General features: G+C 37.8%; 2 protein-coding genes across 3 annotated transcripts in view; one reads left to right on the plus strand and one right to left on the minus strand.

The window, feature by feature from the left end:
• The window catches only part of Mys45A (SDA1 domain containing protein Mys45A), a 28,045-nt gene extending 15,311 nt beyond the window's left edge, over window positions 1-12,734 (plus strand). For both annotated transcript variants that reach the window (XM_067104350.1, XM_067104349.1), the window contains exons 3-4: window positions 3,484-3,675; window positions 10,965-12,734. In XM_067104350.1, coding sequence (XP_066960451.1) covers window positions 3,484-3,675; window positions 10,965-12,710 — 1,938 coding nt within the window. In that variant the 3' untranslated portion in view covers window positions 12,711-12,734. The remainder of the gene's footprint in view (window positions 1-3,483; window positions 3,676-10,964) is intronic.
• A 7,081-nt stretch (window positions 12,735-19,815) lies between these two features.
• PIG-V (phosphatidylinositol glycan anchor biosynthesis class V) overlaps window positions 19,816-23,210 on the minus strand; it is an 82,113-nt gene continuing 78,718 nt past the window's right edge. Inside the window, exon 8 of the mRNA XM_067104354.1 lies at window positions 19,816-22,718. Within this exon, the coding sequence (XP_066960455.1) occupies window positions 22,710-22,718 (9 nt within the window). The 3' untranslated portion in view covers window positions 19,816-22,709. The remainder of the gene's footprint in view (window positions 22,719-23,210) is intronic.

Genomic DNA, 23,210 nt, shown 5'->3' on the forward strand with positions numbered 1-23,210 from the left:
GAATCAGTGTCCATGCTGGGCTCTTCCTGGGTGAGACGTCAACACATACGTTTGCTTCTATGCTTGGTACCCTTACTATGTTGGTTGCACTCTCTTTCAGATATCTGTGGTCACAGCCTGCTCATGGTGTTTGGAATAGGGTGAACAGTCTGATTTGCAGATTAAATTATTCCCAGTTGTTAAGTAGATCGAGTAAGCTCCTCCCTTTGCTGTTGACATGCCAGAAGAAAGTCGGCATACTGGAGAAAGCAGAGACCACTCACCTTCAGTTGGGCTAGCCATTCTGCAGACTGATGAATGACCTTTCCCTAGAGAGACTCCATCAGGAAGGTATGGCCTTCTCATTGGCAGAATTAAGAGCCATGGAGTCAGTCACCAAGGCCTCTTTCCATACAGCATCATGGCTCAACCTGTGGTTTAAAATTGCTAACTTCTGTGTTATTGTTTTTTCATCTAAGAATGAGGAGGTAAAGTTGTATCAATAGGAAAGGCATTTACTTTCCTCTCACTTCATAATACCAACCTGTGGTCAAAATTTGTCTTGAAAAGTCATGATGGGGTGTGTTCAATTTTCTCAAGACATATTTCAACTGAGAGTACTCTTTTGTCACTCATCACTCCAATTCTGGGAACCTGTTTACTTTTTCTGGTAGGCAAGGTAGAAGTGAGAGTAAAAGAGGCATACAACAGCTAGGACTCTGATTTATCCTTGCAATCTCCTTAAGTCATCTGGGGTGATGAAGGGAACTGCAGTCAGGTCTTTAGGGGCAACCACACTTTCTGTGTCTGGTGTCAGGACACCGAAGAAAGTAATTCTGACTTCTTTCTATGAAGAAAGGGCCAGGAGCATGTACCAGCCCTTTCATCCCCCCCTTACCCCACCATTGGTTGGGAAGGAAGGTGAAGGGGATGCTGAGGTTGACCTTCTCTTTCCAGCTGCCACAAGTGTGAAGATGCTCATCATCCCATTGGGAAATGTGGCAGAGACAGTGGGTAGAGCCCTGGGTAGTCTGTTTCCTTTAGGACAGTTACAGTCTACATTTCAGGGACCTATGCACCCTGCCTTCTCCCATTTGTTTTTTGTACTGTTCTTAATTTCCGGGATCTTTGAAAGCTTTGGCAATATTGGCAAAGGTAAAGGGGATGTGGGTAAGAATGCACTGATAGTCGTAGACAACAGCTCTGTGCTTTGCAGTTGCCTTTTCTTGATGGAGGAAACTGGCAGCCATAGACCTATCAATGGCAGCCATAGACCAGTCATTGATATCTACATTGAACAAGTTTGTTCTTCAGATGGAAACAGCATGCTGTGTAAGACTCCATCAGAAAGGGTGACTTCATGCTTTTGGTAGGACTGAAGTATGCTTATTCTCAGATGCCCATTTATCACTTCTCTAGGAAATACCTTCACTTGTCTGCAATGCATTGGTGACAGCCCCCCCGCCCCCCAGGTGCTCACACTAATGTTCACGTTGGTGTCGGCTTGGACCCAGTCAGAGGGTGTATGCTTGCTATATCATCTGGATGACTGGCTAGTTCTTCCATCAGTTCCCGACATGTTCTGAGTTTTTGCCACAAACTCAGGAATGAACAAGAATGTGATTCCAAACCATCTGACAGCTGGAAAAGATAGGATAAGGCAAGTAACTTATACCAATATGACCAGTATGCTTTGCTGAGGGTAAGGTTAGCAAGAAGGTAGTCTTGATAGTAATGTTTCATTTTGAGGCTTCCTCCTATGATTCATAATGTGCCTGAGTTGGGTTGTGGAATATGAGAAGCATGTCCTACTCTGGAGGTCTAAGCTCCTAAGGAGGGCAAAACTCCTGTTGTGAGATATGAGAATTTTGGGTGAGAGTTCACAAGGTTAGGGGAGAGGGACAGGTAATGAGGTCAGATGTGTGGAGATGCCAGACCACCTTTACCTCATTTTACATAAGGGATGTTGGCCACAAGCCCCTTGACACCTTTTACTCTGGTCTTGTGATTGGTGCTTGACAGAATGTAGAGTCACCCATGCTTCTCTTGGATAGAAAATCATCTTACCTAAGGTTCTCAGAAGGCAAAACTGGTTCCCCTCTTCCTGGATTTTGTTGGTGGTGACCCAGATGAGATGCTTTTTTCATATGGTTTAGCCTGTGAGGAGCTACCTAAGGAGAACATAAACTTTTAGGCTTGAATGTTGTCACTGCTTTGTTTGTACTGGCAGGCACAAGAAAAGGCTGTCTAGGAACACCCTTCCATTCTGGCTTCATTCTATAATCAAACAGGCTTATGACTGGTCCAGCAAAGTGGATGTTCAAACAGTTTTGGGTGAGAGTCCACAAGGTTAGGGGAGAGGGACAGGTAATGAGGTCAGATGTGTGGAGATGCCAGACCACCTTTACCTCATTTTACATAAGGGATGTTGGCCACAAGCCCCTTGACACCTTTTACTCTGGTCTTGTGATTGGTGCTTGACAGAATGTAGAGTCACCCATGCTTCTCTTGGATAGAAAATCATCTTACCTAAGGTTCTCAGAAGGCAAAACTGGTTCCCCTCTTCCTTCTTCCTCCCACTGTGAGGCAGCAGCTCAGGTGAAGTACATCCTGGAACAAGCACATATGCTGGTAAGCTACACAGATGTGCATCCAGTCCTAGAGTCTTTGTTTACAAGATAGGACTCTTCATTCTCTCTTGTAATGTTGGGGGTGGGGGGGAGTGGTGATAGGATTATAATTTGAACCCATCAATTAATTTTATCCAGATATTGGGTGACTTCTAACTTGTTTCACCCCTTGTAGGGGGGGGTTCTTGGTTCTCTAAAGTTTACGATTGAGGATCCAGACACTTCTCACTCAGGCTGGGGACCCTAGCATTCTGGCATCCCCATGCCAAATCGTCTAGGAGGTTACATGTGTCATTGCTCCCCCGCTTACTATCATGACTGGGAACATGACTTTTTTAGGTGGAGATTCAGCTTACCAGTCAGTTTCTTAAGTGAGTGAGTATTGTACTTAAAAGTAATTTTCCCAGTCATACAAACTGAAGTCTTTTATCATAATCCAACCTCAGCCACCCTACTTAGTCCCTGATGCTGAAGGAAAAAGGTGAGTGGTGATTTTCTCCACTTGCCCACATATCACCAGTTAATTGCCTTGGTACCAAGTTTCATTGACCATTTTTGGCTTGCCTGTAGAGAAATATTGGTGCATAAACTCAAAAGACTCTGGTTTTTATTTATTTATTTTTTTTTTATATCTATGAAAATTACAAATTACTTTAAAAATATGTGATATTATTTAATAACATAGTTTATACAGTACAGTATAGTGTTTATGAGAGGAAACTCTTTGTGATAGGACCATTAAAGATATTGTACTGTATTTTGAACTCGGTGGTCTGATTGCACTAATGTACTTGATATTGATTATATATAGTACAGTTTTCATTTGTTAATCTTGAATCTATTTTTGATTTCTTTATTCTTTTTTTATCTGTAGGTTGCACAGTGCTACCCTAAGGAGTTAGATAAATTTCCACAAGAGCTTATGACACTCTTAAAACGGCATGCTTCAGTTTTGCACCCAGAGATGCGAATGTCACTTGTTAAGGCTTTGGTGCTGCTGCGTAATAAGAATTTATTATCACCAACAGATCTGCACATTCTGTTCTTCCAGTTATTGCGCTGCCAGGTGAGGTTATAGATAATTAACATTCATTTGATATCTTATTATTATTATTTTCTTGAACCTTACCTGTCCATTATATAGCTTCTACTTCTGCACCAGTGGGAAATCTACAGATTGCAAAAGAAAAACGAGAACACTGTTTTATATGATTGTCCATTTTCTCTCCATCCACTTTCCCCACCCCAACCAAGTAGAAACAATTGTAGCTAGTCAGTCTACTTCTGTCACCAGTTTTGCTAGGACAGGGGTCACCAAACTACACCCCGTGGGCTGGATACAGCCCGCCAGGCCAGTTCATCTGGCCCGCTACCGCACTGTGACACAAATGAGCTAAAATATAATTTATTTTATTGAACAGAGATTGTAGATAAACTATGTTGAAAAAATTAAAATAGGTGTAAGTAAAAATGTCAAAATTTGTCTAATCTGATTTTTGCATCTGCCAATATTACAGTATGAATTTTAGGAAAATCTGTGAATAAAAAATTTGGCGACTTTTTGAAACTGGATATTAGAGCGCTTTTTGTGTGAGTACAGTAGCTGCAAATCCCTTGGTTGGATGCACTAAAGCAAATATTGATGATAAAAGTTAAACACCATTTTCACAAATCTCACTAACCTTTTTTACTGCTTAGTTTGTGAGGTTTGGATATATACGCACGAGGTGTGATATAACTATCTTATTGCTAACGTCACCATCTTCGATAACTTTTTGGGAAGTAAGTGTATGTCAAACATTTTGAGCAAAGGCACCAGACTGTCTGAGGTGAGTAAAGTACACAACTGCCAGGTATACGAATGTGACAAAGATTGATGCAGAGCCAATGCATTAGTTTTATAAGAAACAGGTATTGTGTATGAAAAGCATTAATAATTTTTATATTGCTAAAGTAATTATATATAATACAAGAATGAAAATATGTACTGGAATATATAGAGATCATGAACCTGAGGATTATAATATATACCACGGGAATAAAATATAACTTGAGATCTATGGGAATATATTCTTATAATTTTCTATTTTAAATTTTAGGTACAATAATACCCCGAACTTGCGCGATTCAAGTTGCGCGAATTCACAGACACACAAACTTTTCATTGGAACCTAACTAATTGTCATACACGAGTTTTTCACAGATGCGCGAACATTTGCAAATGCTGAGAAACCCTGTAAAAGTGTTTATGTTTAATTAATGTAATTTATAAGTTTTCAAGCTTTTATGTGCAAATTAAATAACATTAAATAATAAAAGTAATAATTTCTCTCTCTCCCTCTCTCTTTTACTGAGATGAGAGAATTTTTATGGTACATGTTTATGTTTATTTGTATTGTATGATAAATAAATTTTTTACCTAATAATAAGTACTAATTTTCAAATATTAATAAGATTAAATAATAATAATAATATAATAATAATAATAATAATAATAATAATAATACAAAATTCGTTTGTGATACGTTACAAAATTCGTTTTTGATACGTATTTTAAACAAACAAATATCTTTCCCCTATCTTTTGTGAGAAGCTCGAAGGCAAAGCTGCAACATGATTTAACATGACAAGAAGGGGGAGTGTTGCTGATTAGCGGGTCAAAGGTTTCTCTCTCTCTCTCTCTCTCTCTCTGTGCCCATAATAATTCATAAAAAATTTCACTCTCTTAAGTAAGGACAACTGTTATCTCTCTCTTTCATTTGTAGTTAGCACAACCTATGTATTACTGTTTCTCTGTATGTTTTTAACTGTACAGTAGATAATTTTAAATTGATCTAATTTTACCTGACTGTCTACAAACAGTAAATGTGCCGTTCTAAAACGTACAGACAGAGCATTTCAGAACAAAGAGAAAGAGACAGAATAAAGAAGTTTTTAAAAATGAGGTTGCAAAGACTACTAAAAATAGATCGATGGAATGGGGAGAGAGAGAAATAGTATACTAATCTTCACACACTCCTGTAATATTATGTCAGCCATTTATTTCTTTTTTAAAGGTAATGTATTAAGCTAACTTGTAAATGAAATTACAGTAACTTTCATTTCATTTGAAAGTTAGTTTAATGCTGAATTTCCATCTTTTGATATCTTAACGTAAGAATAACTTCTCTCTCAGTTTAATGTTGAATTTCCATCTTTTGATATCTAACGTAAGAATAACTTCTCTCTCTCTCTCATGTTATTTCTCTGTCTCCATAATATTTCTTAAATAATTTAACTTGATATTTCAGGTAAGGGCAGTGTCTCTTTCTCTCTCTCTTTTGTGTGTTATTCTTTCTGTCTCTGTAATAATTGATAAACAATTTCACTCTTAAGTAAGGACAACCCTTATCTCTCTCTCTCTCTCTCTCTCTCGTTCATACTTAGAGCTCACACATATTTATAACTTGTTATTTCTCTGTACATCTTTACCTGTACAGTAGATAGTCTAAATTGATCTAATTTTACCTGTACTGTCTACGAAGTGTAAAGTCTAAATTGATCTAATTTTACCTGCACTGTCTACGAAGTGTAAATGTGCTAGTGTGGCAAATACATTCTAAAATACAGAGACATAATAACTAAGAATTGTATTAGTCCAAATAAAAAATACTGTTTGTTCATGAAAAAGCATTTCAGAACAAAGAGAAAGAGACATAGAATAAAGAAGTTATTAAAAAGAGGTTCAAAAGACTTCTAAAAATAGATCGGTCAGAAGGGGAGAGAGACGGAAATTCTCTTCCAACTCTTTATTTTTATATCAATCATTTATTTCTTTTTTAAGGGTAATGTATTAAGCTAACTTTAAATGAAATTACAGTAACTTTAATTTCATTTAAAAGTTAGCTTAATAATTTTGGAGCATGATTAGGATCATATTTAGTGTTTAAACTTTAGAAATAAGCATTTATCAGCATTTTTAGAGACCGTGCCAAACTTAGGCGAAAATTCGCCTTGCGCGACAGGTTCCGGAACCTAACCTCGCGTAAGTTCGGGGTATGACTGTATTTTATGTGATGCATGTGTTTAATATGTAAGTACGATCATTTGTTATATGAAATTATGTATATTTCCTTTGATCTTCAATGATTATCTTTTTTAAGTTACTGTACTTTATTTTTTTACATCCATTTACCTTTCTGTTAATTTTCCTGATATATTGCTACTCTTAATTGTTTCCCTCACTGGAATGCTAGGGGGTAACTTGGTCAAGTAGAGTGTGGATGGTCTTTGGCTACTTTCTTTCATACTTTGGAACAGTTTGTTGGTCTGCTCTGCAGTTCTCTTACAAGTCACATGACTTCCTAGAGCTTTCATTTTCATGAACCAGCTTTTACACCATTCCCCTTTACCCAGTGCTCTTCTCTTCTTCATACATATGCCTGTTAATAAGGCAGAGTACCAGTCCCTTAATGTTCTGGCTATGGACGATGCTGCAATTGTCGTACTGTGCTCACCTCCAACCAGACTTTGACTGGCCAGACACAGCAGTGTGGACAGCAGACTTCCCTTTGTTTATAGATTTTTTCTGCCAACAGACTAAGTGTCCCAGACGGAGTTAGTTTGTGTGGCTAGGGCTTAAGTTAACAAATTATGTTATGGAAATAGAACCTTCATTTGCTTTGCATTTCACCTAGTTTGTCTTGGATATGTTCAAGGCTTTAGTGCAGTTCATGGAAAGAAAGCCTCTTCAAAGGCGTTTCATTATTCTTACCTCCATATAGCACCTTTAAGAATGTTTTGCTATTCTTGCCTCCTTATATGGGAAAGAGAGAAATGCCTTGTATTCTAGGGGTCTCTTTCTTAGTCTTGAGGTAACACCAGGAAAGGACTAGTCCCAGCATAGGTTTTTGTTGTTTTAGATGAAGAGATTCTCACAGTTTAGGTATTTCTTGCGGAGAATCACTTTTGCCTTTATTTCCTATTGTGTTATTTTTGGGTCTTTCACTGCTGCTTGTTTCTAAGCTGTTTTCATATTTTTGGGTCTTTTGCTCACTTCCAAGAGGTTTTCCAACCTTATAGGAGTTTTCAGCAAAGCAGCAGTCTTCTCCTCTAGGTCTTACGATTCTGGGGAAGGTTTTTGACCTGGAAAGAGTAAAGCTTGGATTCTTTCAGGTAGTCTCTATCAGATTCAATTTTAGTTTAGGGTCTCATGGGAAGAAGGACCCAGTCCTTTAGATGCCTCAGTGGGTAAGTGTGGGGCTCGATTATGGAAGATCTAGAAATTTTGGGAGTTTAACCGGGTTTGGAGGAATCATATTATTACTCGTGTAATATCATATTCTTATTATATTCTTAGCAGTCAGAAAGAACTTAAAAGCAGTGTGAACATTGGATAAAGCACAAGTAGCATTGTTCTCAGACAACCCATTCTGTATTGTAGGTAATTATTCACATATGTGTGCATATGTATACATATTTGTATAAGTAGGTAATGTGTATGTATAGGGTATATATATAATATGGATATATGTATATTTATATATTACGTATATATATGACATCATAAATGTCTTTTTTCCAACTAGAATAATAGTGATATTAATGTTTATTCCGTATACTCAGAATAACAGAGGTCTGTCTTTGGACAAAAGCAGGGAAGATTGTGATATTTCCTTAGTTTGTTCTGGATAGTAACACTGTTCTAAGAGACCAACTAAGCAGAAGGAATCCGACTCTGTAAGAACTGTAGTAAACTCCGATTGTAGGCCTCTTTTTGACAATGCAGAACAGGCATTTACCAGTCTTTTACTTCCACTTCCAGGGTCCTTAGACTGGTATAGTAGGCATTTTTCAGTCGTATTAGCTGGTTATGAACCCTTACATCTTTTCTTATTTTGTCACTAGAAGAGATACTTAACAAGTTAAGAGAATCCAGCAACTCTAAGATGTTCCTAGTAGTTTCTTGGTGGCAGTAGGAGGATTGATTTTGAAATCCATTGCCTCTGTAGTATTCTCCCCAGAACTCATACTCGAATAGATTAAAGCCTGTTAAAGAATATTAATCATTTTTTGTATTAGGAGAACGAGCACTGCTTGTTCTAAATGCACTAACCTTGTTTCGTTTGTTATTTGGTCAAATTAGCACGTGTAACCTTAACCATGATTTATTACCTTGCTGAAGGTAATTATTCTTCATGAAAGTTCTTGTAGATGTACTTAGTCACTGAGATCAAGTAATAGTATTGGAATGGGCTCGACATCCAGAGGTTTGCAGCAGACTGTAGGGATCCCCTTTTATTGACCTGTTTGATACCAAGAGGAATCTTGTTTGCCAATTTATTGTTCACCAGTGAAAGATCCTTTAGCTTGGTTGGTGGATACCAGGCTGGTGCCTGGTCAGGTCTGGATTGTTATGCCTTTCATCCTTTTGCTATGGTTCTGGAAGTCATTAGTGACTGTAAGTTGTCTCTTGGCATTGGTTACCCCAGGTGGTCAAGGAAGGATGGGTTTCCAGTTTCATTTAGTGGTGGATAGGTTTGCTATTACTTCTCCCTATTAGGAAGAATCTCCTGAAGCAGCCATGAGAGGAAAGGTTCCATCACAGTCCCGCAAGCTGCAGATAACTGCATGGAGTTGTTGCAGGGCCCCAGTGAGCTCAAGGCAAGATCTTGCAGGAAGACCGTTATCAGTGCCAAGAGAGAATGTACTAGCTGATTCTGCCAATAGTAGTGGTCAGTGTATAGGTTTTGGTGCTGAATTAATGGGTTTTTCTAGTACATACCAGTATCTCTAAAAGCAACATGGTAAGTTTTCTGTTTTTCTGAAGCATGAGAAAAAGTCCTTGGTAGCAGCCTTTAAGGCTATAGGGCCATGTTGGCTTCAGCTCTTCGGCTTGTCCTAGGGCAAAGACTCTAGATGTTCTTTTAGGTGTTAAAGTGGAGTTTCTCAGGTCTCTGGTACTCAGTTTATGTTAGAATCTGTATGCAGTTCTTAAGTTCATCATGTTGCTGCCCTTTGAACATTTGAGCAGTCTCCTTTTAAAGAAGTTTCTCTGGAAAATTCACGGTAGCCTTAGATACAGCTAAGAGAGTGAGGGAGCTATAAGCTTCATCACTTAAAGTAAGCTTTGCAAGCAAGGCAATTCTTGTCTTTTTGCCTTATTTTGGGCTGATAATGGTTTTAGGTCTAGGCCTGTACCTACAACAGTGTCTTTACCCAGCTTGGAATCACTAGAGCTTGAGGAGTGTGTAGTGGCACCAGTCACCTTGACCTTGTTTTACTTAAGGGCTATTGCTTACAAGTCCTTGGGTATTTCTCCTTAGAAGCCTCTGATGGCTTCTCAACACATACTGCCCAAGCTCTGCTCAGACAGAGCAGCCTCACCTAAGGTGGTGAAAGGGTAGTTGAAGAAAGTTGGCTGGTTTCATTTTCTAACCTCTGATGCCGATCAGCCAATAGCGATATTCTTGCTGGTTTGGCCAGATGCTGATTAGTTATGGAAGAGAGCTCCCAATCTCTGGGTTTTGAGTCTGTTAGTGTGACTCCCTCTTTCCATTTGTTAACAAGGGGGTTACAGGTAGTAGAGCATACTTATTTGGTTCTTTACAATAATGTGCTACCTTCTAAGCCTGTGTTTCCACCCCAAATGGGAAATTGTGGATATGCTGGTGGTTACATGTGTCATCTTTCCCTTGCTTACCTAAGTGACTGGGAAGCCGACATTTTGGGTGGGAGATCAAAGCAGTTATGATGTCTGGATAATGCCTCCCAGGTAAGGAGCAAGTCACCATCTAAAAGGCAAAGGGTTGTATCCATGTAGGAACAAATTGCAGAGTTATACAACTTGGATTTTTCCTAGACATACAAACCCAAGTCTTTTATCATAATCCCACCTCTTACCAACTCTGCAGTTGTTCTTTATGCTAAAGGATAAAGTTGCACTGCATACTGAGTGGATGGTGGGTCTCCCATCCCTCACTCTTCTGCAGCTAGTTAACTACCTTGTTAACAGGCGTCAACAGCTGGGTTATACTTTATAGTGCAGACAGTCCTCACACTATTTGCTTATCCTATTGGTAATGAGTGGCCAGTACTGTATCTTACTCAAAATTGAGTAAATGAAGATATAATGGGCATTGCTTGTCAAAATTAACACCAGTCATAGCCAAGGCATTTAATGAAATGATGTAACAAGTAGGTGTTGCCTTCCAATGAGGCTTACTCATTATAGAGTAGTTGAGCACAAGCAAGGTAAGAGATTTGTTCCATGTAAGAGAACTATGAATTTTAGATGATTAGAGAATTTTGCTTGTTAACCTTAGTAATATTGCTCTTCCATTTCAGTAATTTTCCACATTTCCCTTTCTTTTGCAGGACAAAAATCTGCGCAAGTTCTTACAACAGCACATGGTTACAGATATCAAAAACTTGAATTCAAAATCCAAAAATATGAAGTTGAACAAAGAGCTCCAAAATTTCATGTATGAAATGTTGAAGGCTAAACATGCAGTAGCAGCAAAAACTTCATTGAATGTAATGTTAGAGCTTTACAACAAGAAAATATGGAATGATGCTAAAACAGTAAACATCATTACAACTGCATGTTTCCACAAGGTGACAAAGATTATGGTAGCAGCAATAAAATTTTTTGTTGGCAAAGATGATGAGGATGATGATGGAGGTGGTGGTGGTGACGGTGACAACAGTGGTTCAGACAGCGATGAGGATGAACAAGCAGCTTTAAAGGCTGCTGTGATGGCATATAAAGTCAATAAAAAGACTAAAAAAAGAAAACAGAAGAAAATGCAGAAGGTAAAAAATATTGTGAAAAAGAATCAAAAGAATAAAACAACCAAGGTTAACATGGATTTTTCTGCTTTGCATCTAATTCATGATCCACAAGATATGGCAGAAAGACTCTACAGAAAGTTGGAGAATATGAATGAAAGGTTTGAGGTGAAATTGTTAACAATGAACCTTATTTCCCGCTTAATAGGTATTCATAAGTTATACCTACCAAACTTTTATCCACTGCTTCAGAGATACTTGTATCCTCATCAGCGAGAAGTGACAAAAGTGATGGTTTTTGCCGCTCAAGCTGCCCATGATGAAGTTCCTCCAGATGATCTGGAACCAGTTGTGCGATGTCTTGCAAACAATTTTGTAACTGAACGATATTCCAGTGAAGTAATGGCTATGGGTCTTAATGCAATTAGGGAATTGTGTGCAAGGAATCCTCACGGTATGCCAGATGATTTATTGCAAGATTTGGCACAGTATAAAACACACAAAGATAAAGGGGTGTCAATGGCTGCAAGGTCACTCATAGTACTGTTTCGTGATAAAAACCCAATGCTTTTAAGTAGAAAAGACAGAGGAGCCCCAACTGAATTAAAAGCAGAGGAAAAACAGCAGATGTTTGGTGAAATTAATGCCAAGAGTTTCATTCCTGGAGCTGAAATTTTAAGCTTTAAAATAGAAAATGAAGAGAGTGATGACAGTGACAGTGAAGGAGAAGGCTGGATTGACGTTGATCATCCCGAAATATACATGGATGGTAGTGATGATGACGAAGGAAAAGAAAATGAAAAGAAGGAAAACAGTGAAAAGGCATTAACCACAAAGGAAGCTGTCAAAGAAGTGATGAAGCTGACAGCAGAAGAAAGAGCAGAAAGGGCTGAAGACATTGTCAGCAGCCGATTCCTCACAGATCAAGATTTTGCTAAGATTGCAGCAGTGCAGGCAGCAAAGTATGTGGAAAAGTTCAGTCTGAACAAGAAGAATAAAAATTCAAAACGTAAGTTGGATATTATAGAAGAAAAGCAGGAAGCAGGTGAACTGGTTCCACTGAAGAACATTGAAATGATTTACAAAAAGAGAAAACATGATAAAGATGCTCGTATGGGAACTGTCCTAGCAGGTCGAGAGGGCCGTGAGAAATATGGTCAGAAGAAGGGCAAAATGAATCCACATGCATCGACAACAAATAGACAGAAAAATAAAGGTAAAAATTTCATGATGATGAAACATAAAGTGAAGGGAAAACAAAAAAAATCATTTCGGGAGAAGCAGTTAAAATTGAGAAATTCCCTTCTGAAGCAGCGGAAATTTAAAATATAACTGTAAGTAAAGGAGAGCACAATTTTTTTTGTTTTGTTATTCCTGTGGTGTATAAACCAGAACCAGGAAATATTTGGGAATCAGTTGTAAAGTTTTCTAGATTGTTGTTATTAGAATAATTTACAAAACCATGTTTCTACACTGCAATGGCTGTTGGTGCTGAGCAGTAAGTCATGAAATATATGCATCTAATAATGTGAGGATGTATTACCTCCATAGGAAAATTAATAAAAATTTGAATTTTTCAGACCCATAAATTTAACATAGTCCATACCTTGTTCATGCTAAATCCCAGACATCTCATTCAAGTGCAGATTAAAAAAAAAAAATGTGATAGGAAAAACCTATTTTTGGTAGCTGCTGTTGAGTCCTCAAGGAGTTACCCCCTGATGGTGTGTCAGCGCTCCATGGTGACTAGACTAATATCAAAGAAATGGACCTAAGGATAATAGGGCACTTTCCCTTATCTTCAGTGAAGCAGAACCCAGTTTTTCCTACGTCAAAAACTGTAAGAAGTGACTATTGTGCATGTGTGTCTGCCATCTTGTTGACGACTGGGGCAGGCAAAAGTCCAGCCTCCATTACTCTCTGCTGGTCAGTGTAAGATGATCCATTGCCCAAATCCATGCCTTTTCGTCAGGAAACAAAAATTGGTTTTTCCTGCGTCAAAACCTGGTTTTTGATAGCGTAGTCACTTGTTTCATCCTCAAGCAGCTTTACAAAAGAAATAGTGACAAAAGGCTTAAGCTCTCAAAATTTTAATCTCAAAAACCCAAAGAAAAAACAAAAAAATTTCTTGTCTGCGGGCAAGCCACAAGTTTCAAGCCCCATTCCTTATTCTAAAAAACCTTTTAGGGTTTTGGTAACAAGAAACTAAACAAGAACTTGGGTTTTTAGGGTTAAGTTCTGTAGTGACTTACCTAAGTGTGCTGGGTGTGGTTGCAGTCTTGTCGCACCTTCCCCAGCGATAGTCGGCATACTCTCCCACTGGGAAGACCCCTGATTTTTTGCTGTAGAGCCAATTAGGTCAGGACTAACCAGTGTAGACGAATTTGTTTGAGCTCATGGCAGTAATGCTTCAAGAATACTGTCTCTGATGCCCACCCTGTACTTTTGGAGACTTCTTCGAAAGACATTTCTGAAGGGCAACGACATACTTACTTTCCACTTTTCTAATATCACGTAGGAAAGTGTGTTTGCCTTTTTAATGAGGGATTTAAAATTATTCTTAGCCCTTGTAGAGAGAGTGGTTTATTCGTGCTAGGGTGTAGGAAAATCAGACCTTCTGGGATATTTGCCGTGACCTCTAGGTAAACCTCAAGTGCTTGAACTGGGCATAATATTTTGTCTGCTAAATTGAGTTTTCTTATAAGAAGAGATTTCCTTCTTAAAGGATCCTCACTCCTGGCCAGGAATGATAGGCCAGGGGACAATAATAATTGCTTATCAGCAGTTTGTGTGATTTATCGTCCCTGTCTAAGAGAGCCTAGTTCACTAATACGGGCTCCTGATGCTAATGCAATCAGGAAGATCGCCTTTTGTAGCATGTAAGTCACGGTTGTATTGGTTCCACTGAATTGAGGGGTGCATAGAGATGTACAAGAGCAAAATACCGCAGAAGGGAAGTAACAACAACTATGCTGGAGTCAATCCCAAATCCATAAAGCAAAGCTTCCATTAATGCTGCCTTGCATGCCATGATTGTTGTAACTGCAAGATGTTTGTTTTCACAGGTATATCAGAAAACTTAAAAGTGTTTCTATAGAAATCTCGACTGGGCTCTCAGTATGGTTATAATCTAACCATATCTTCCATAAGGACTGGTATTGCCGGATAGATGATGTCTGTAATTTTTGCACTAGGCACCTAGCAATGTTAGGTGCGTAGTTTTCACGGTAGGTAATATTTAAAAAACCCATGTGTGAAGGTCTTGGCTCAGAAAGGAGGATGCGTTACCAATTGTCCCTCCTACTTTCTGGGATAGAACAACGGACGATAGTGGAACTGATCTTTTTGCTCATTGTTGAAGTGATAGGAACCAATTACTGTTTGGCAAATTTGGGGCTATTAAGTAAGCTGTTCCTTTGAAGGTTAGGAGTTTGCTCAAAACCTTCAAAATCTGGGACAATGGAGGAAAAAAATATATCGTCCTCCACTTGTTCCAGTCTGTTAGGAATGCATCCCTTGTCATTGCTCGATTGTCCAAGTTCAGAGACATATACAGGGAGTTTGTGATTCTCGTATGTGGCGAAGAGGTCCACTTCCGGTTGTGGAAGCACGTTGGCCATTGTCTTAAAAGAGTGGTTGTCCAACATCCACTCTGTTGAGGCTGTTGTTTTCCTTGATAGAGAGTCTGCTATTACATTGAGAGACCCTGTGAGGTGAATTGCAGACAGGTGCTACTTCTTTACTTTTGCCATCCGATGGATGGTGAGCATTACCATGTTGAGAGGTGAATGTGATCCTGATCTCTTGATGCAGGACGTTGCAGTCGTGTTGTCTAGAACCAACAAAATATGTGTCTCTTCTGGAGGTTTGAGTTTTTCGAGACGAAAAGACAGCCATGAGTTCCAGGAAATTGATATGACACTTCCTGAGAGTAGCTGACCACCTCCCTGCCACCTGACAATCCTCCCAATGTCCTCCACAACCTGTCAATGAGGTATCTGTGTGTATTATCATACTTACAGATGGAGGAGTCAAGGTGACCTGTTTCGCTAGATTTCTTCAGGGTCCAAGGCCAAAGTATCTCCCAAACTTTCTGATTCTTTTGGTGAGATCGGTCTCGCTTTTTCCTGCATGCAATAGCCACAGTTTGCATGCAATCTGAGTATTGGATCTATTACTGATACAAACTGCAGCAGACCCCTCATGCATTCTAATTGCCGTCTGGAAACTCTGGGCTGTGCCAGGAACCTTTTGAGGTTTTTCCGTATTCTGTTCTGAGTTTTGATGGGGAGAGACAACAGCCCCTGAAGAGTAACCCAACACAGTCCCAGCCACTGAAAGCATCTGCTGGGCTAGAGGCGAGATTTTTTTCCAGTTTATTTTAAAACCTTTTGACTGGAGTCTGTGGACCACTGCTCTTAGGTTTTTCAAGCACTCTTTTCTCGTGGACCCCCAGATTAGCCAGTTGTCTAGGTAAGCTGTTAGTTGTATTTCTTCTTTCCTGAGTTCCCGGACAATTACCGTTGCTAATTTTGTAAAAATTCTTGGGGCAATGTTTACCCAAAAGGCATGACTTTGAACTTGTGCGTATCTTTCCCTATCCGGAATCCTAGGAAGGGGCGGAAGGGAGCGGCGATAGGGACGTGCCAGTATGTGTCTTTCAGATCTATAGAAACTGTGCAAGTCCCTTTTGGAATGACTGAACGTACTTGGGCAATGGTAGTCATCCGAAACTTTTGGCAAACAGTGTACTCGTTCAATGTTGATAGGTCGAGGATCACTCTGCGTTCACAGGAATCCTTTTTGGGAACACTGAAGAGACGTGCTTGGTGGGGAATATATGCGTTTCTCTGCGGCACCTTTCAACAGGCGTTCTGCACGTAATCCTCCAGAGAGGAGTCTTGCTCTTGAAAGAACCCCTTTAAAGGCCTGGAGGGGAGGGGAGGGGAGGGAGGATGAAACCATTTCCACCCCAGCCTATTGAGAACAATGCTGTGTCCCCAAGGAGAAGACTTCCATTCCCTTTGGTGTCTTTGAAGCCAACCCCCGACCAAACAGTTCCAATTGGTATCCCCTTCTTCCTCTACCTTTTCCCTTGATAGGCATTCCGGGCATTGCTTTTCCTTTTCCTGTATAAGACAGTTTTTGAACCTTGTGAAAAGGATGTCCTTGCTGATGTGGCTGTTGCTGCCCTTTTGAAGGGGCTTGTCCCTTCTGACCACCTACCTGTTTATGAGGAAAAGTTTTGGAGGTGACTGCAGGCTTATATGATTTTTGATCAAAGCAAGCCTTTTCGAATTGGGTAAAGGGAAATTTTGGGTTTTTTGTTTCCTGAATTCTCCTTTTCCCAGAAGAGCAGCGTACACTATAATTTTGTCTGGTTTTCTGTTTTATGTAGCCGAGACTACCCTTTTGTCTGATAATCGGCCACGCTGTTTCTAAACTAACAGCAGGGTAATTAATTCCCTTAAAAAGGGATTCCCACTAATCTGGTTAGGCTCTTGCCTGTTCCAGGTTTATATCACTTGTAAGTGTATAGGCTACATAAGACCTTGCCAGTGCGTAGCCTTGCAGATAGGCTACCGAGTCGTAAAAAACTGTTATTTTTTATTAATCCTAGAATACTGTTTATATGTACTCCAAGGCTTATTTGTTCTTTCATAGCCTAATATAGGATATTACCTAATCCAGATTTTTATAGATCACACGTAAATGTATAGGCTATATAAAACCAGCAGCATATGAATATGTAAACTTATAGTTAGGCTACTATTTTTGTCTAACCCAGGTTGTTTGCATCCAGTCCTAGGTTATTTGGTCTACTATACAAAATAGTAACCAAGTAATGTGTAATCTAATAGCTAGGGTATCACTTACTCTAATCTAGGATACTGCCTAATCCAGATTATTTATTTCAAAATTAAGGGCATGGAGTATATAAAACACAGTTGCCTTAGTATGTAGCCTTGAAGCTAGGCTACCATCTCATCTGGTACAGGTTGCTATTTTCATCGAATCCTAGATTACATGGCTAGGCTAATGCTTAGTCCAATAATGGGATGTTTTGTGAAAGTTTATCACTTAAACTAATATGAGGTACTGCCTAGTCCCGGATTATTTTAGATCATGCTAACTATACAGGCTATATAGGGGGAAAGATTCTGTAGCCTGTTTATCAAATCCTAGGGTCCTTGGTGTAAACTAGGCTGCTGCCTAGGATCATAAAAGGATATGTCTTAAAAGGTTCTTACCTTAATTTAGGTTACCACCTAATCCAGGTTATTTAAATTGCCTTTAGGATATGTAATCCTAGATTATAGGCTACAGACAACATTTACTATAGTCTAAATTATTCTCACTGAATTTGCTAGGCTACTATCTCATGTAGGCTACTGCCCAGGCTGTTGTGGACATCATTATCTGAAAGGATTAATAATGAAGTGTGGAACATTTCTATAGTTAAAACTCTAAATTGAATGATCAAATCTACAAATTTTTCGCCTTTTGCAAAAAACAGAGATCGTGAGAGAGCACCGACCATGTGCTCGGAAAACAAAGTCTGGTTTCTGTACACAAAATAAACACTTGTTCCACAGTTTAACTAACAATTTTTAACTGGAGCTTAAACATAAGCACTTAACTTGCAAGTTTAGATGTTTCCATGATTCTCGCTGATGCAAAAATTTGGAATCGAAGCGATTTTGTGAGGAGCACTGAATTGTCGTGTGCACTACTTTGTCTAGAAGAGGGTAATAGAGGCTGGTCTTTTGCCTGCCTCGGTTGTAAACAAGGTGGTAGACGCGCATGCGCAATACTCACTTCATACAGTTTTTGGCATAGGGAAAACTGGGTTCAGCTTCACTGAAGATAAGGGAAAATGCCCTCTTATCTTTGAGTCCATTATACTCTATTATGCGTCATAGTGTTTTTATTATGACACAATACCCAGCTATGAGACCAGGCTAAAAGATGTTTCTTTGATACTAATCTAGTCACCATGGAGCGCCGGCACACCATGGGGGTAACTTCTTGAGGATGAAACAAGCGACTACACTATTCTGAGGTCCAGGATGGTTAGTGAATCCCTTTGTGTACTCAGACTAAGCTGTCAAAGTGCTTTGGGATTATGAAGTAGCAACTTAGGTGGAAAGGGTTAAGTCGCTGCCATCCCAACAAGGAGTAAAGGACCTGACGAGACCTTGGGAGCTCTTGGGCAAGAAAATGAGTAAGGAACACAGAGCTGCTAAAGGAAAAGTAGATCAAGAGTTGGACTGAGACCTTATGTATAATTGTCAGTGACAAAACAGCACACATGTTAACTTTCCATCAGGTGACATAATAGTAAGAGACCTTAGAACCCTCATGCCTAGCAGGAAGCCACTTATGACAAATAAGATGAGAAAAAATATCCTTGAAGCAAAACTAAAGGGTCCTTCTAAATCAGCACAATCTCTCATAATAGCAGATATTAGGTGTTTCAAAGAACCAGCCGGAAATCAAATCAACTTCAAGATTCCTGTACCAAGCACAAACTGCCAATAATTCTGGCCCGCTTCAGAGCAACAGGTCTGGATGATGATGATAATACTGATTCATTATATCAGGAAGAATATAGTGATGCTGACAGTAATGTAAGTGCACAAGCGGGACTCATTAGAAGGTCTTTTTGCCGACGTGACGGTTAAGTTTGTGTTTAGGCAAAGAGGCTGTTTCAGGTCAAACCTCCGCCTGCCAAAACTTTCTGAAACTGTTGGAGCTATTCACAGATTGAGGTTGCTCTGAATTACTTTACATTATTATCACAAAGCACCTTGAAAATATTAATAAAGGAAGTGAGATACAATAATTTTGAACAGGTCTAAATTCTGGCAGATGTTGGCTAGATGGCAAACACACAAAGAGTTAAACAGCTAAAACACTGGAACCTAGGTAATTTGTGTGTATGCACCAACCTAGAACAGCTGATTACAGTGGAGTCAGGTGTCTGGGATTTTGACTGATGCATGAAGTAGGCTATTTTAAAGTAACTGATTTGTCATGACAGGTATATTTGTATTTAACTAGGCTAGGATGCTAAATTTCATCTGGAAGATAGAAGAGTACGAGAAATGTTAAACTGAAAATGAGTCTTAAAAAAATGTTTGCAAGGACTCTCGCCCCCTGGGCTGGGTCTGATAAGTTTGAACTGTTGAAGTGTCTGGGTGTGCCTTGAAACTTTCCTAAAAATCCTAGCATATAAGTCTGCCTGTTCAAGTTCCAAGATTAATCAAAGTCATAAAAATTGGAGGTCAGTTTTTAATTTAATGATAACTATGATAATGAAAAATATGGAGAATAAGTACATTTAAATTCTCACTCATGATTCCCACTTATACCAAAGAAGCAAGAAAATGGGATAATACAATAAGGACAAGTTATTTCAAAGATACCACAAACATCAGCTTGATAATTCACTATATTACTCAACATCCTTCTCCATGGAGAAAAATATACATTTGTACATTTTTATCATAAGGAAAAAAATCACATTTGTAAACAAAACAAAAAATTGTCTAAGAATTTCAAAAATGTTATTTTGTCTGAGCTAGGCAGTCTGACAGAACTAAGAATTTCAAAGCTCCACATACACACACTGGTGGCTGTTTAGTGAAAATACAACTCCTCTATGAAAAGGAATCTTTGAAAAACAGTTGTCTGGACTAGAGTACTGTCCACATTAATAAATTTATACTGAAAACAAAATTTAATGCTGGTTTGGTTCACAACATTATCAAAAAACCAATAAAATTAACAAATGTATTAAGCATCATTGTAACATGCATAAGAAAATTTAAATGCATCAGATTGTGTTTTCAAAAACTGAAATATTTTCATCAGTCACATTATAACAAGCATTTCAAACAAATATTTATCACATATAGTTACTCAGTATGGTATATAAACATGAAAAGTAAAAAAAGATAAAAAATATCAGAGAACTTTGTGACAATAAATTACTCACATCTTGTATCACAATTTTCTTCTTAGGAAAGGGATATGCAACACTATATGCCTCTAGAAACACAACCCAGAAGTCTCTTGCTCTGCATAGAATTTACTTCTTATGTTGGATTCCAGAATCATATGAGAATTAATGAAAAAAATACAATGAACATCTAGTCTGGAATACCATAACCTAAAACAAAATTTATATAAAAGGGTATTCAATGGCCAAATATCTAAGAGTATGCATTGCATTATAAAGGAATGTTGAGAATAAAAATGGAGTACAACAAAATTTTTTGCAGAATATCTACTGTAGTAAAAATTCTCTAAGGCATTATCTCACATTGGAAAGTACTAATACAATGAAAACTTATTTATTTTCATACAAATCATTTTTATTGACATTTATTCTAACCCTATGAGAGTGGTGTGGTCAAGTAACTTAGCATTACAGTATTAATATGTAGATTAACCGGACCACTGTTTCAACTCTCATAAGGGTGGCTTAAAGGATTTTTTCTTTTAAATATATTGGATTTCAACTTAAAAATTTAGTGATCTGATAGAAAATGTTGAATATAGACAAAATCAAAGGTTGGAATGAGGAACACCTTAGTCTGATTTCTCTTATTTTCTTATTACCAAGTTCATCATCCCACAAAGCTTGGCATTTATTACAGGTGATAACTCAGGGGATACTGTATTTCTTTGACAGGAACAAGTTATTTACCCCAATTATAATAACCACAGCTTTGGATGCTTTATTAGCACTTCATTTCCCTTAAGGCTTACATGTGCAGGGATCCAACATTTCCTATAATTTATGGAATGAAGACTTATATGCTGAATAAAGGGATTTTTACAACAATGATTTTCAAGGGTTTATAAAGCATTTCTAGAGTAACTGAAAATTATACTGTACAGTTCTCTGGAAAAAAACAATTATTTGTGATTTCAGGAAGGACAGTGAAACTTTCATCTACTGCCTTTGAATCATATATTATTTCAATAAAAGTCCAAAAAGAAGGATGTTCTCAAAAGAGAGTGGAATGTTCTTGAAATTGTGCAGAATCTGTATTTTCAAAAGTTTAAGATCAGTTTTCTTTGTTGTGTTTTATATAAAGTACTGCTAGAAATGCAGAAGTGTTTAGGTGCAAAGGCTTCAGTATTGAAAGCATGACGAAGGAAAATCCATTTGACTAGTTATTGGAATTTATGATGGATGAGTTATCCTAATAAATATAATTTTTCCTTAAGGCACGGAAAAATTAGAAAATCATTTACATTATTTTGTGCAATCTTATAATTAAGACTGGATTTAGAAACTGTTTTTTTTATTCCTTTGAACTTACTTTTCATACATACACACCAAGGGGGATACTTTTGAAGTTAAGTATATGTACTGTACTAAAATCTCAAAAGGACAAAATGACTTCATTGAAATGTAAAAGTAAGTACAAAAAAATTTACATAAAACCTTTTCTCTATTATTACTTAATACTACAAAGTTTGTGACTAGAAATGTGTTATTCATAAATCTGTAAAACCTGTAAGGTGGGCATGGCACTCAACCTTCAGTTAACAAATGTACAATGAACAATAGAAAAAGCATTATTTAAAGATTTAATATAAAATTCTGTAAAATGAATAGTAATTTCTGACATGAAAATTTGTCATGTTGACTATAAATTCACATAATACTGTGGTGCACATTTTTTGGTCCAAGGACAAAAATGTGTTTAATGCCCTTCTATAGTATAAAAAGATTTATGACAAAACTGTTTACATGTACTAAAATTGAAAATCTACAAATACTTAGTACAGTAACTTGCACACCATATTTATATTCTGAAAGGTTGCAACATTCAGACAGATTTAATTCTATTAAGTATTGTACAGTCAAAATTTAACAATGAAAACTGTGAATACTCAACACACTTAACTAGAGCAAAGAAGTAAATTTTAAGTGAGTAAAAGTTCAAATTTAGTCCCTTCCCATTGTAGTCCAATACCTGTAATGGAAAAATGGCAAACCACATGGGAATTCAGGCTGAAATTGCACATGACAGGGGAGGGGATGGCACTCATAATGGAGAAAGGGGAAAGCTGATGTGAAAACTTTAGTGAATGTTGATAAATATACTGGGGTCAAGTTATTCAAAAGGTAAAGAGTGGCATAGGATAAAAATCATTATAAGGAACTGAGACTCAAATCTACCTTGAATGTCACAACTGTGTGTACAATTCAAAAAATATGATTAAGTTTTTAAACTACATCTAGTTATAAGATAAAAAGCTCTTTGCACAAGCAACAAGTGGATGAGACCAAGAAGTTTTTTGTCAAAGTCAAGACATCTGAAACATGAAATTTTATTAAACTCCATGTTAAAAACACGTAAACCACTGTTTAAATAATGTCAATATCTACAAGCCATTAGGTTAAACAAGTACACCTTCAAACTTGAACAAAGCAGTGCAACTAACACTAGTTAGATCTGGGTCTTTCTACCAAGAAAGCAGATGGCAGTTTTTGTATCTGACAATCTTCATAACTGGGGTTGGCATTTCCCTTGTAAGCAGAGGTGAGCATGTCAAACAAAAAATTTTTTCCTAGATATACCAAACTGTGAGAGTGTATGCTATGGAATAATGATGATTTCAAAATTGTAGAAATGCCTAAAAATAAATAAAGTGCATACCCCCTTCTTTACATTTATCAACAATGCTATTGAAGAAATAAAGATAAACACAGTACTATGTACAACACAACCATATGAAACTGAATTTTTTTTTAATAACCCATTAATCATAAACAAAATGTTTTCACAATAAACAGATTTTTATACA

The sequence above is a fragment of the Macrobrachium rosenbergii genome, chromosome 5 (assembly GCF_040412425.1).
Source record: "Macrobrachium rosenbergii isolate ZJJX-2024 chromosome 5, ASM4041242v1, whole genome shotgun sequence".
NCBI classification, from domain to species: Eukaryota; Metazoa; Arthropoda; class Malacostraca; order Decapoda; family Palaemonidae; genus Macrobrachium; species Macrobrachium rosenbergii.